This window comes from Bombina bombina, chromosome 3 (assembly GCF_027579735.1).
Source record: "Bombina bombina isolate aBomBom1 chromosome 3, aBomBom1.pri, whole genome shotgun sequence".
Classification (NCBI taxonomy): domain Eukaryota; kingdom Metazoa; phylum Chordata; class Amphibia; order Anura; family Bombinatoridae; genus Bombina; species Bombina bombina.
In genome coordinates this window covers 695,355,683-695,369,129 of record NC_069501.1, presented here as the reverse complement: position 1 = coordinate 695,369,129, position 13,447 = coordinate 695,355,683, and the positions used below count along the sequence as shown (strand labels likewise).

Here is a 13,447-nt window from a genome sequence, read left to right as displayed (position 1 = left end):
ATTAACCCCTAATCTGACGACCGGAGCTCACCGCTATTCTAATAAATTGATTAACCCCTAAAGCTAAGTCTAACCCTAACACTAACACCCCCCTAACTTAAATATAATTTACATCTAACGAAATTAATTAACTCTTATTAAATAACTTATTCCTATTTAAAGCTAAATACTTACCTGTAAAATAAATCCTAATATAGCTACAATATAAATTATAATTATATTATAGCTATTTTAGGATTAATATTTATTTTACAGGCAACTTTGTAATTATTTTAACCAGGTACAATAGCTATTAAATAGTTAAGAACTATTTAATAGTTACCTAGTTAAAATAATAACAAATTTACCTGTAAAATAAATCCTAATATAGCTACAATATAAATTATAATTATATTATAGCTATTTTAGGATTAATATTTATTTTACAGGCAACTTTGTAATTATTTTAACCAGGTACAATAGCTATTAAATAGTTAAGAACTATTTAATAGTTACCTAGTTAAAATAATAACAAATTTACCTGTAAAATAAATCCTAACCTAAGATATAATTAAACCTAACACTACCCTATCAATAAATTAATTAAATAAACTACCTACAATTACCTACAATTAACCTAACACTACACTATCAATAAATTAATTAAACACAATTCCTACAAATAAATACAATTAAATAAACTAGCTAAAGTACAAAAAATAAAAAAGAACTAAGTTACAAAAAATAATAAAATATTTACAAACATAAGAAAAATATTACAACAATTTTAAACTAATTACACCTACTCTAAGCCCCCTAATAAAATAACAAAGCCCCCCAAAATAAAAAATTCCCTACCCTATTCTAAATTAAAAAAGTTACAAGCTCTTTTACCTTACCAGCCCTGAACAGGGCCCTTTGCGGGGCATGCCCCAAGGATTTCAGCTCTTTTGCCTGTAAAAAAAAACATACCATACCCCCCCCCCCCGACATTACAACCCACCACCCACATACCCCTAATCTAACCCAAACCCCCCTTAAATAAACCTAACACTAAGCCCCTGAAGATCTTCCTACCTTGTCTTCACCATACCAGGTTCACCGATCCGTCCTGGCTCCAACATCTTCATCCAACCCAAGCGGGGGTTGGCGATCCATCATCCGGTGCTGAAGAGGTCCAGAAGAGGCTCCAAAGTCTTCCTCCTATCCGGCAAGAAGAGGACATCCGGACCGGCAAACATCTTCTCCAAGCGGCATCTTCAATCTTCTTCCATCCGGTGCGGAGCGGGTCCATCTTGAAGCAGGCGACGCGGATACATCCTCTTCTTCCGTTGTCTCCCGACGAATGACGGTTCCTTTAAGGGACGTCATCCAAGATGGCGTCCCTCGAATTCCGATTGGCTGATAGGATTCTATCAGCCAATCGGAATTAAGGTAGGAATATTCTGATTGGCTGATGGAATCAGCCAATCAGAATCAAGTTCAATCCGATTGGCTGATCCAATCAGCCAATCAGATTGAGCTCGCATTCTATTGGCTGTTCCGATCAGCCAATAGAATGCGAGCTCAATCTGATTGGCTGATTGGATCAGCCAATCGGATTGAACTTGATTCTGATTGGCTGATTCCATCAGCCAATCAGAAAATTCCTACCTTAATTCCGATTGGCTGATAGAATCCTATCAGCCAATCGGAATTCGAGGGACGCCATCTTGGATGACGTCCCTTAAAGGAACCATCATTCGTCGGGAGACAACGGAAGAAGAGGATGGATCCGCGTCGCCTGCTTCAAGATGGACCCGCTCCGCACCGGATGGAAGAAGATTGAAGATGCCGCTTGGAGAAGATGTTTGCCGGTCCGGATGTCCTCTTCTTGCCGGATAGGAGGAAGACTTTGGAGCCTCTTCTGGACCTCTTCAGCACCGGATGATGGATCGCCAACCCCCGCTTGGGTTGGATGAAGATGTTGGAGCCAGGACGGATCGGTGAACCTGGTATGGTGAAGACAAGGTAGGAAGATCTTCAGGGGCTTAGTGTTAGGTTTATTTAAGGGGGGTTTGGGTTATATTAGGGGTATGTGGGTGGTGGGTTGTAATGTTGGGGGGGGGGTATTGTATTTATTCTTTTACAGGCAAAAGAGCTGAAATTCTTGGGGCATGCCCCGCAAAGGGCCCTGTTCAGGGCTGGTAAGGTAAAAGAGCTTGTAACTTTTTTAATTTAGAATAGGGTAGGGAATTTTTTATTTTGGGGGGCTTTGTTATTTTATTAGGGGGCTTAGAGTAGGTGTAATTAGTTTAAAATTGTTGTAATATTTTTCTTATGTTTGTAAATATTTTATTATTTTTTGTAACTTAGTTCTTTTTTATTTTTTGTACTTTAGCTAGTTTATTTAATTGTATTTATTTGTAGGAATTGTGTTTAATTAATTTATTGATAGTGTAGTGTTAGGTTAATTGTAGGTAATTGTAGGTAGTTTATTTAATTATTTTATTGATAGGGTAGTGTTAGGTTTAATTATATCTTAGGTTAGGATTTATTTTACAGGTAAATTTGTTATTATTTTAACTGGGTAACTATTAAATAGTTCTTAACTATTTAATAGCTATTGTACCTGGTTAAAATAATTAAAAAGTTGCCTGTAAAATAAATATTAATCCTAAAATAGCTATAATATAATTATAATTTATATTGTAGCTATATTAGGATTTATTTTACAGGTAAGTATTTAGCTTTAAATAGGAATCATTTATTTAATAAGAGTTAATTAATTTCGTTAGATGTAAATTATATTTAACTTAGGGGGGTGTTAGTGTTAGGGTTAGACTTAGCTTTAGGGGTTAATACATTTATTATAGTAGCGGTGAGGTCCGCTCGGCAGATTAGGGGTTAATAATTGAAGTTAGGTGTCGGCGATGTTAGGGAGGGCAGATTAGGGGTTAATACTATTTATGATAGGGTTAGTGAGGCGGATTAGGGGTTAATAACTTTATTATAGTAGCGCTCAGGTCCGCTCGGCAGATTAGGAGTTAATAAGTGTAGGCAGGTGTCGGCGACGTTGAGGGGGGCAGATTAGGGGTTAATAAATATAATATAGGGGTCGGCGATGTTAGGGCAGCAGATTAGGGGTACATAGGGATAACGTAGTTTGCGGCGGTTTACGGAGCGGCAGATTAGGGGTTAAAAAAAATATGCAGGTGTCAGCGATAGCGGGGGCGGCAGATTAGGGGTTAATAAGTGTAAGGCTAGGGGTGTTTAGACTCGGGGTACATGTTAGAGTGTTAGGTGCAGACGTAGGAAGTGTTTCCCCATAGGAAACAATGGGGCTGCGTTAGGAGCTGAACGCTGCTTTTTTGCAGGTGTTAGTTTTTTTTTCAGCTCAAACAGCCCCATTGTTTCCTATGGGAGAATCGTGCACGAGCACGTTTTTGAGGCCGGCCGCGTCCGTAAGCAACTCTGGTATCGAGAGTTGCATTTGCGGTAAAAATGCTCTACGCTCCTTTTTTGGAGCCTAACGCAACGCAGCATTTGATTAAACTCTCGATACCAGAGTTAAATTTATGGTGCGGCCAGAAAAAAGCCCGCGGAGCGTTAACAGCCCTTCTACCTCCGAACTCCAAATCTAGGCCATAGAAAATGGTGATAGGCCCAGGACCACGTCAAGGTCTCTTCCTCCCAGGGTCCCTAACCTACAGCCACACAATGTATTTGTTTGCAAGAGCCTATGGGCTGTGCACCCAGGGCTATTGCAAGGTCATAGGATGTATATCCAGTCCACTTTTTTAGGTTCATTATTGTCAGTGGGGGAAAAACGTATATACTTTCATTGGTGTCGCTTACCTGCGTTCTCCAGGTCCAGTCCTGTCTGTTTCTTGTCCCCTGCTTTCTTCCCACTGAACTACCACTACATGTGCGCAGGCATGCACATGTGCAATTGCACTCTGATAGGCCTTCCCGGTTTTCCATATTTTTGGAGCGGCCTGGCTGTTGAGAAGCCAGGGATTAGAGTGTGTCATTTTTTGACTATAATGACCCTTAAAAAATAGTTTAATGTCCATTTGAGTTTATATATACAGTTTGATCCTTATCTTATTTTATGTTACAATAATTGTCTAAAAGAAGTTTAAGTCATCTACACTTTACTTGTGCCAAAATCAATGGGACCTAGTTTAGAGAATTACATTCATTTCTTTAATAAAGCAATTTTTTAAAATGTGACCATGATTAATAAAGGAAATAACCTTATCTCTTTCACTTGATATAGGCTATATTAGAGGTTTTCAGAGATTTTGCTTACCTTTGGAAAAAAGATATTAGTAAGGAATTCCAGAATTTTCTTTATGGCAAGCAAACATTGAAATCTTCAGTAGATAAAGATTTTACAACAGATGAATTGGATTCTTTGAGCAAGAGGTAATAATGAAAATGTTTTCTTCTGCTACAATTCTCCCAATAGCCAGAGAACGCTGTGCAGCCATATTCACCAGATTCAACCTCATTTTAATATTAGTGACTAACAGTTATAACAATCTTTGTATAGTTCATGAGACATAATACATAACACAGATTAAAATTTAGGATGTGATATTAGTCAAGTGGCAGCAGCAGCAGCAGCAGCCAGTGAGCAACCCCTTAAATGAAAATACAAATGGACAAATGCATATGACAAAAAAATGTAGTTTATTCATTCAAGTAATTTAACCTGTTACTCTGAAAAAGGCTTTGAAAGTTCAAATGTAAACTTTTTAGGTGGAAAAGGCTTCAAAAGTAACAATGTACACTATTCAGTAACGGCTTAGACATGTCCTTGTCAGTTGATTGGTTTATGTGTTAACCAATAAGGATGTAAGCTTTACTTTTGTTTTTGGCCAGTCCTGAACCCATTAAAATATTTTTCAAAATAAAACAATCTTTTTTGTGTGTGTGCTACTGTTGGCTTGTAGCAGTAGCACTAGTTACCACTTTAATTTCATTTAAGTTTCAGCAGATGTACAATTGGTCTTCTGCGGTCCTGAAGATGTTTCCCAAAGAGAATAGCAGACAAATAGATTTTCATATCAGATAAATGAGTTTTCCAAAAGGATTTTGTTTTTGTATGTGCACATGTTTATGTGAAATAATCATATGGGGGCTCTCTGCTGATTGTCCTTCTACAGTAACAGGATTTTCAAGATGTGTATTACTGATCTGCAAAACTCTGATTGTTGCGCTAACAAAGTTAAATTTTAAAGTGGTTTTAAACATTAATTTTACACTGATAATATATATTATGCCTACATAAGAGAACACGTTGAATGTTTCTTTAACTAGAGGTTTGTTCCGTCTTGCTTTAATGTATGACATCTGATATTTGTCTGTATTTTTGTGCTATCTCTTTTCATTTTTGCTCATTCAGCACAACTGGTAGCAGTACAATGTATCAGTCTAGACTCTTGGAGGATGCTGAAAGGACATTCACTCTTCCCAAAACTACAACTGGTCAGATAGCGACTGGACCATTGCTAGAGGAGTTTGATTCTGAGATATCTGCACACAAGGTACTTTTAAAGGAATAAAGATAATTTCCTTTAAATACTAATGAAATAAAATAAAAGTGTTTAATTGAAATCATTTTAAAGTAATTAAAGGGACAGTCTACTCCAGAATATGTATTTGTTTAAAAAGATAGATAATCCCTTTATTACCCATTGCCCAGTTTTGCATACCCAACATAGTTATATTAATACACTTTGTTACCTCTGTGATTACCTTGTATTTAAGCCTCTGCAAACTGCCCCCTTATATATATTTCTTGCATTTTAACCAATCAGTGATGACCAATAAATAACTCCATGGGAGTGAGCACATATATAATGTACTAATGCTAATATATAGCAAACATGAATTAGCACTGTCTAGCTGTAAAAAGCTGTCAAAATGTATGTATGAAAGGAGCTTTTTGGGTTTCATGCCTCTTTAAGTGTTGTTATAAACTATATTATCAAAAAATTTAATTATAATAAATTAAACTGAATAAGCAAATGTGTGCATAATTATCTTGGCAATAATGATGCATCATTATCTTCCCAATAATGAAAAAAACTAAAAATATCTAAAAAAAAAAAAAGGAGAAAGTGACCTACATTAACATAATAAAAATATTCTAATAGGACATGAAAAAAAAAATCTTTTCTTAACGCTATTAAACCTGTTCTCAAGGGTAAAAGAAAATTAATTTAAAATTGAACATGTTCTAAATTACTCCATGATCACATTTGTTCATATCTTTGCGAATGGACATTTATATACAAAGCAGTAACAATAAATGAAAGGTCAAATATTTTTAAATAAAACTCAGTACAACTTTTCAAAAACACTTATGAAATATTTTTGTTATGTAATGAAAATGAGTAGAGTTACTGGTTGATTAAAAAGTCTAAATGAATCTAGTGTCTTGTGTAGCATTCTAGGCTTGGCTCTAGCTATGTTATCAAAAGGCACCTGGGGCGCGATCCGATATCAATCGCAGTTTGCGGCGCAAGCGAGGAGACCAGCGTCGCCCGCAGTTTCAGCTCGCAACTCGAGCCATCCCATATAGGTCGCCGTCAGATGCTAACGTGCCGTAAGTCTGACAAACCAGCGATGTCCAGAAATCTGCGCAAGTACAAATTTCTGGCGTCGCCAGTGACTTGCGCCACGTTAGAATCTGCCGGCGCCTATAAAACCTGACTAAAGTCTAAAACACCCGCACTGTCTAACACGCCTCCCTAACATAGCCCGCACTGTCTAACACGCCTCCCTAACATAGCCCGCACTGTCTAACCCTCTATCCGCTATCCCCCCTCACTATCCTAACAATAAAAAAGCTATTAACCCCTAAACCGCCGCTCCTTTACCCCGCCGCAACCTAATAAAGTTATTAACCCCTAAACCGCCGCTCCCGTACCCCGCCGCCAGCTATATTATATCTATAACCCCCTAAAGTGAGCCCTTAACACCGCCGCCATCTATATTCAAATTATTAACCCCTAATGTAAGCCCCTTACACCGCCGCCATCTCTATTAAAATGATTAACCCCTAATTTAATCTACCTACCCTGCCGCCAGCTATATTATCTATATTAACCCTAAGTATATTATAGTTAATATAGGTATTACATTATATATATTAACTATATTAACCCTAATTATATTAGGGTTAATATAGTTAATATAGTTACTATAGTATTTATATTAACTATATTAACTCTATCTAACCCTAACTAAATTTATATTAAATTAATCTAATTAATTTATAAACTAAAATATTCCTATTTAAATCTAAATACTTACCTATAAAATAAACCATAAGATAGCTACAATATAATTAATAATTACATTGTAGCTATGTTAGGGTTAATATTTATTTTACAGGTAAATAGTTAATTATTTTAACTAGGTATAATAGATATTAAATAGTTATTAACTATTTAATATCTACCTAGTTAAAATAATTACCCAATTACCTGTAAAATAAATCCTAACCTAAGTTACAAATACACCTACACTATCAATAAATTTAATAAACTACAAACATCTATCTAAAAATACAATTAAATTAACTAAACTAAATTACAAAAAAAAACAAACACTAAATTACAAAAAATAAAAAAAAGATTACAAGATTTTTAAGCTAATTACACCTATTCTAAGCCCCCTAATAAAATAATAAACCCCCAAAATAAAAAAATTTCCCTGCCCTATTCTAAATTAAACAAATTTCAAAGCTCTTTACCTTACCAGCCCTTAAAAGGGCCTTTTGTGGGGCATGCCCCAAAGAATTCAGCTCTTTTGCATTCAACAAATACAATCCCCCCCCCATTACAACCCACCACCCACATACCCCTATTCTAAACCCACCCAAACCCCCCTTAAAAAAGCCTAACACTACCCCCCTGAAGATCTCCCTACCTTGTCTTCACCACACCGGGCCGAACTCCTGATCCGATCCGGGCGATGTCGTCCTCCAAGCGGCAAAGAAGAATTCTTCCTCCGGCGACGTCTTCCTCCAAGCGGCAGCAAAGTCTTCATTCTTCCGGCGGCATCTTCAATCTTCTTTCTTCGCTCCGCCGCCGCGGAGCATCCATCCCGGCCGACTGCTGAACTTGGAATGAGGTACCTTTAAATGACGTCATCCAAGATGGCGTCCGCCGAATTCCGATTGGCTGATAGGATTCTATCAGCCAATCGGAATTAAGTTAAAAAAATCTGATTGGCTGATTGAATCAGCCAATCAGATTCAAGTTCAATCCGATTGGCTGATCCAATCAGCCAATCAGATTGAGCTCGCATTCTATTGGCTGTTCCGATCAGCCAATAGAATGCGAGCTCAATCTGATTGGTTGATTGGATCAGCCAATCGGATTGAACTTGAATCTGATTGGCTGATTCAATCAGCCAATCAGATTTTTTTAACTTAATTCCGATTGGCTGATAGAATCCTATCAGCCAATCGGAATTCGGCGGACGCCATCTTGGATGACGTCATTTAAAGGTACCTCATTCCAAGTTCAGCAGTCGGCCGGGATGGATGCTCCGCGGCGGCGGAGCGAAGAAAGAAGATTGAAGATGCCGCCGGAAGAATGAAGACTTTGCTGCCGCTTGGAGGAAGACGTCGCCGGAGGAAGAATTCTTCTTTGCCGCTTGGAGGACGACATCGCCCGGATCGGATCAGGAGTTCGGCCCGGTGTGGTGAAGACAAGGTAGGGAGATCTTCAGGGGGGTAGTGTTAGGCTTTTTTAAGGGGGGTTTGGGTGGGTTTAGAATAGGGGTATGTGGGTGGTGGGTTGTAATGGGGGGGGGGAATGTATTTGTTGAATGCAAAAGAGCTGAATTCTTTGGGGCATGCCCCACAAAAGGCCCTTTTAAGGGCTGGTAAGGTAAAGAGCTTTGAAATTTGTTTAATTTAGAATAGGGCAGGGAAATTTTTTTATTTTGGGGGTTTATTATTTTATTAGGGGGCTTAGAATAGGTGTAATTAGCTTAAAAATCTTGTAATCTTTTTTTTATTTTTTGTAATTTAGTGTTTGTTTTTTTTTGTAATTTAGTTTAGTTAATTTAATTGTATTTTTAGATAGATGTTTGTAGTTTATTAAATTTATTGATAGTGTAGGTGTATTTGTAACTTAGGTTAGGATTTATTTTACAGGTAATTGGGTAATTATTTTAACTAGGTAGATATTAAATAGTTAATAACTATTTAATATCTATTATACCTAGTTAAAATAATTAACTATTTACCTGTAAAATAAATATTAACTCTAACATAGCTACAATGTAATTATTAATTATATTGTAGCTATCTTAGGGTTTATTTTATAGGTAAGTATTTAGATTTAAATAGGTATATTTTAGTTTATAAATTAATTAGATTAATTTAATATAAATGTAGTTAGGGTTAGATAGAGTTAATATAGTTAATATAAATACTATAGTAACTATATTAACCCTAATATAATTAGGGTTAATATAGTTAATATATATAATGTAATAACTATATTAACTATAATATACTTAGGGTTAATATAGATAATATAGCTGGCGGCGGGGTAGGTAGATTAAATTAGGGGTTAATCATTTTAATAGAGATGGCGGCGGTGTAAGGGGCTTACATTAGGGGTTAATAATATTAATATAGCTGGCGGCGGTATAGGGGGATTAGATTAGGGGTTAATAATTTTTATATAGCTGGCGGCGGGGTAGGTAGATTAAATTAGGGGTTAATAATTTTTATATAGGTGGCGGCGGTGTAAGGGGTCAGATTACGGGATAGATAAGGTAGATGGCGGCGGTTTTAGGGGCTCACAGTAGGGGGTTAGTTTATGTAGATGGCGGCGGGGTCCGGGAGCGGCGTTTTAGGGGTTAATAACTTTATTAGGGATTTCGGGGGGGGGGGGGGGGGATCGCGGTTGACAGGTAGATAGACATTGCGCATGCGTTAGGTGTTAGGTTTATTTTAGCAGATCGCGGTTGACAGGGAGATAGACATTGCGCATGCGTTAGGTGTTAGGTTTATTTTAGCAGCCAGTTTAGGAAGTTACGGGGCTCCAATAGTCAGCGTAAGGCTTCTTACGGCTGCTTTTTGTGGCGAGGTGAAAATGGAGTAAGTTTTCTCCATTTTCGCCACGTAAGTCCTTACGCTGCATATTGGATACCAAACTGCGTGGGTTTGGTATCCCTGCCTATGGCCCAAAAAACTGCGGGCGACGGCAGAAATATACGCGCGTAACTTCTAGCTTACGCCGTATATAGGATACCAAATCCGCACAATTATTGGCGTCGCCGGCTTTTGCGGGCGACGATTTTTATCGGATCGACCCCCTGATTTACAGGAGGAAGGGATGAATATTGTGCTACTGACACTTTAGACAATGAAGGTTGAAAGGTTTGTTGAATATTCAGAAATTTTTTGTTTCAAAAGAATGGGACTGGCATGAATGTTAAAGTGAAAACAATGTACAGTGGAAATAAATTTACTTAAAGTGCACTACAAATATGGAATTATTAATTAATTCATTAATACAGTAATTAATTAACATGTCATTTGTATTCATTTTAGATTGTTAGAGATAAAATTGAAAAGCTCCCAGATTTTCAGCGCTGTATGTGGATTGATGTGGATTTCCATCCCGTCAAACAGGTTCTCACTGCATATTCACTCAAATGGATGTGGACCTTCACCAAATACCTTATAGACCAGGTAACTATATTTAGAGGGACTAATGTGGAACTATAACATACAGTGGAATGAAGTAAGGAAAATATGTTGGTGAATATGCTTTTTTAAATGTATTTATTTATTATTATTAATAATTATTATTTAATAAGGGGACATTAAATTCAAAAGTGAATTCCCCATAATATGCTGAAATATGCATAGTGTAAAAAAAAAAATAGCAGTGCACTTTCAATATTTCTTTGGCTTGCTTTTTCTATAATTTAATTCTCAAAATTATCTTTGCTTTTTCTACTCCTTCCTGTAGAGTGCCCATTCCTACCCTCTTACATGCTGCATAGTGATTAGTTGCCATTTATAGGAGCTCATTTATATATCTCCTTAACAGACCTTAGTAAAGTAGATGAGAATAAAATACACAAGAAGATTTTCAAGTGGTGTGTCCCTGGGTTGTAAAGTAATGCAAATTGTTCTAAAAAATACATTTTTAAATGCTTTTCAAACATTTATTTTGGGTGTAGATATTTTGCAATATAGTTATTGTTTTCTAATACATAAAATGACTACTATTCCTTTAAAAAGCATTTATGTACCCATTTCAATAGTCTAGTAACATCACTTACCATGCACTAACTGGAATTACCTGCATATCTTTTTAATATACTGTAGCTTTTTAGTTGAGCGTAACAGATAACCAAAACTGTATGTCCTTTTATTTTTTAATCATTAACTTATAAAAACCTCTTGAATGCAGTTTAGTAAAACCAATATACACATCAGCTGTTTCTTATATGTAAAGTTCAGTTTGACTTCATTTGACTTTTCTCCTTAACACCTTATTGGATGACTCTGGAATCATGTCAGGAATTATTCTTCATTATAGGATTTATTGTCCTTCTGACTAATCTATTTTAGGACATTATTTTTGCTCTATACCTTTATATTTTTCATCCAGTCATAAAGAAATGAAAACAGAACTATGAATCTTTAACTACATCTTTGGTATAATTTACAGTTGTTATTGTCCTTGCTGATGATTTGTAGTTATGAAAATGATGATGTTATGACTATAAATACCCTATAAATAAAGACGTTTTCTGAAATGTCACCACATTTTTTTTTTTTTTTCTATTTAGACATCAACTCATTTACGAAGCTTAGACTTCTTCCTGAAAAATACAGAGCCACAAATAGAAAGTATAACAGGAGAAGAACGAGACACTGGATCCTTTATGAAAATGATGCGCCTTTTTAATGAGGTAGAATTAGCACTACACAGACATGTACACACACATATAAGCACACATGGACACACACGCACATTTATATATATACACACAGCACAATCTGATAACATTTATATATATACACACACAGCACAATCTGATAACATTTATATATACACACACAGCACAATCTGATAACATTTATATATACACACACAGCACAATCTGATAACATTTATATATATATATACACACACACAGCACAATCTGATAACATTTATATATATACACACACAGCACAATCTGATAACATTTATATATACACACACAGCACAATCTGATAACATTTATATATATATATATATACACACACAGCACAATCTGATAACATTTATATATATACACACACAGCACAATCTGATAACATTTATATATATACACACACAGCACTCTCTGATAACATTTATATATATACACACACAGCACAATCTGATAACATTTATATATATACACACACAGCACAATCTGATAACATTTATATATATACACACACAGCACAATCTGATAACATTTATATATATACACACACAGCACAATCTGATAACATTTATATATATATACACACAGCACAATCTGATAACATTTATATATATACACACACAGCACTCTCTGATAACATTTATATATATACACACACAGCACAATCTGATAACATTTATATATATACACACACAGCACAATCTGATAACATTTATATATATACATACACAGCACAATCTGAAAACATTTATATATATACACACACAGCACAATCTGATAACATTTATATATATACACACACAGCACAATCTGATAACATTTATATATATTCACATACACAGCACAATCTGATAACATTTATATATATATATATATATATATATATATATATATATATATATATATATATTTATATATATATATATACTGTATACACGCACAGCACAATCTGATAACATTTATATATATTCACATACACAGCACAATCTGATAACATTTTTATATATATATATATATATTTATATATATATATATACTGTATACACGCACAGCACAATCTGATAACATTTATATATATATATACACACACACAGCACAATCTGATAACATTTGTATATACACACACACACAGCACAATCTGATAACATTTATATATAACATTTATATATATATATATATATATATATATATATATATATATATATATATACAGGTGGCCCTCGTTTTACAACGGTTCAATTTACACCGTTTCAGAATAACAACCTTTTTTTTCAGTCATGTGACTTCTATTGAAAAGCATTGAGAAGCAGTGCATTTATTAAAATAGCCAGTAGGTGGAGCTGCCCGCTTGTGTTGCAGCAAATCCAAGCAAGCTGAAATTAATCAGTTTAATCAGACCTGAGCTATCGAGCAGATTTCAAAGGAACAAGATCTTCCTGTCTATAAATCAGTCCAGATTGGAATTCATAGAAAGAACTGTTTGCAGAAAAATGCAAGTGAAGTCTGTGTTGTG

At 35.4% G+C, this 13,447-nt stretch overlaps 1 protein-coding gene across 1 annotated transcript in view; it reads left to right on the top strand.

The window, feature by feature from the left end:
* LOC128652486 (uncharacterized) overlaps positions 1 to 13,447 on the top strand; it is an 868,114-nt gene that overhangs the window by 109,422 nt on the left and 745,245 nt on the right. Inside the window, exons 21-24 of the mRNA XM_053705422.1 lie at positions 4,241 to 4,389; positions 5,372 to 5,513; positions 10,553 to 10,693; positions 11,806 to 11,928. Coding sequence (XP_053561397.1) covers positions 4,241 to 4,389; positions 5,372 to 5,513; positions 10,553 to 10,693; positions 11,806 to 11,928 — 555 coding nt within the window. The remainder of the gene's footprint in view (positions 1 to 4,240; positions 4,390 to 5,371; positions 5,514 to 10,552; positions 10,694 to 11,805; positions 11,929 to 13,447) is intronic.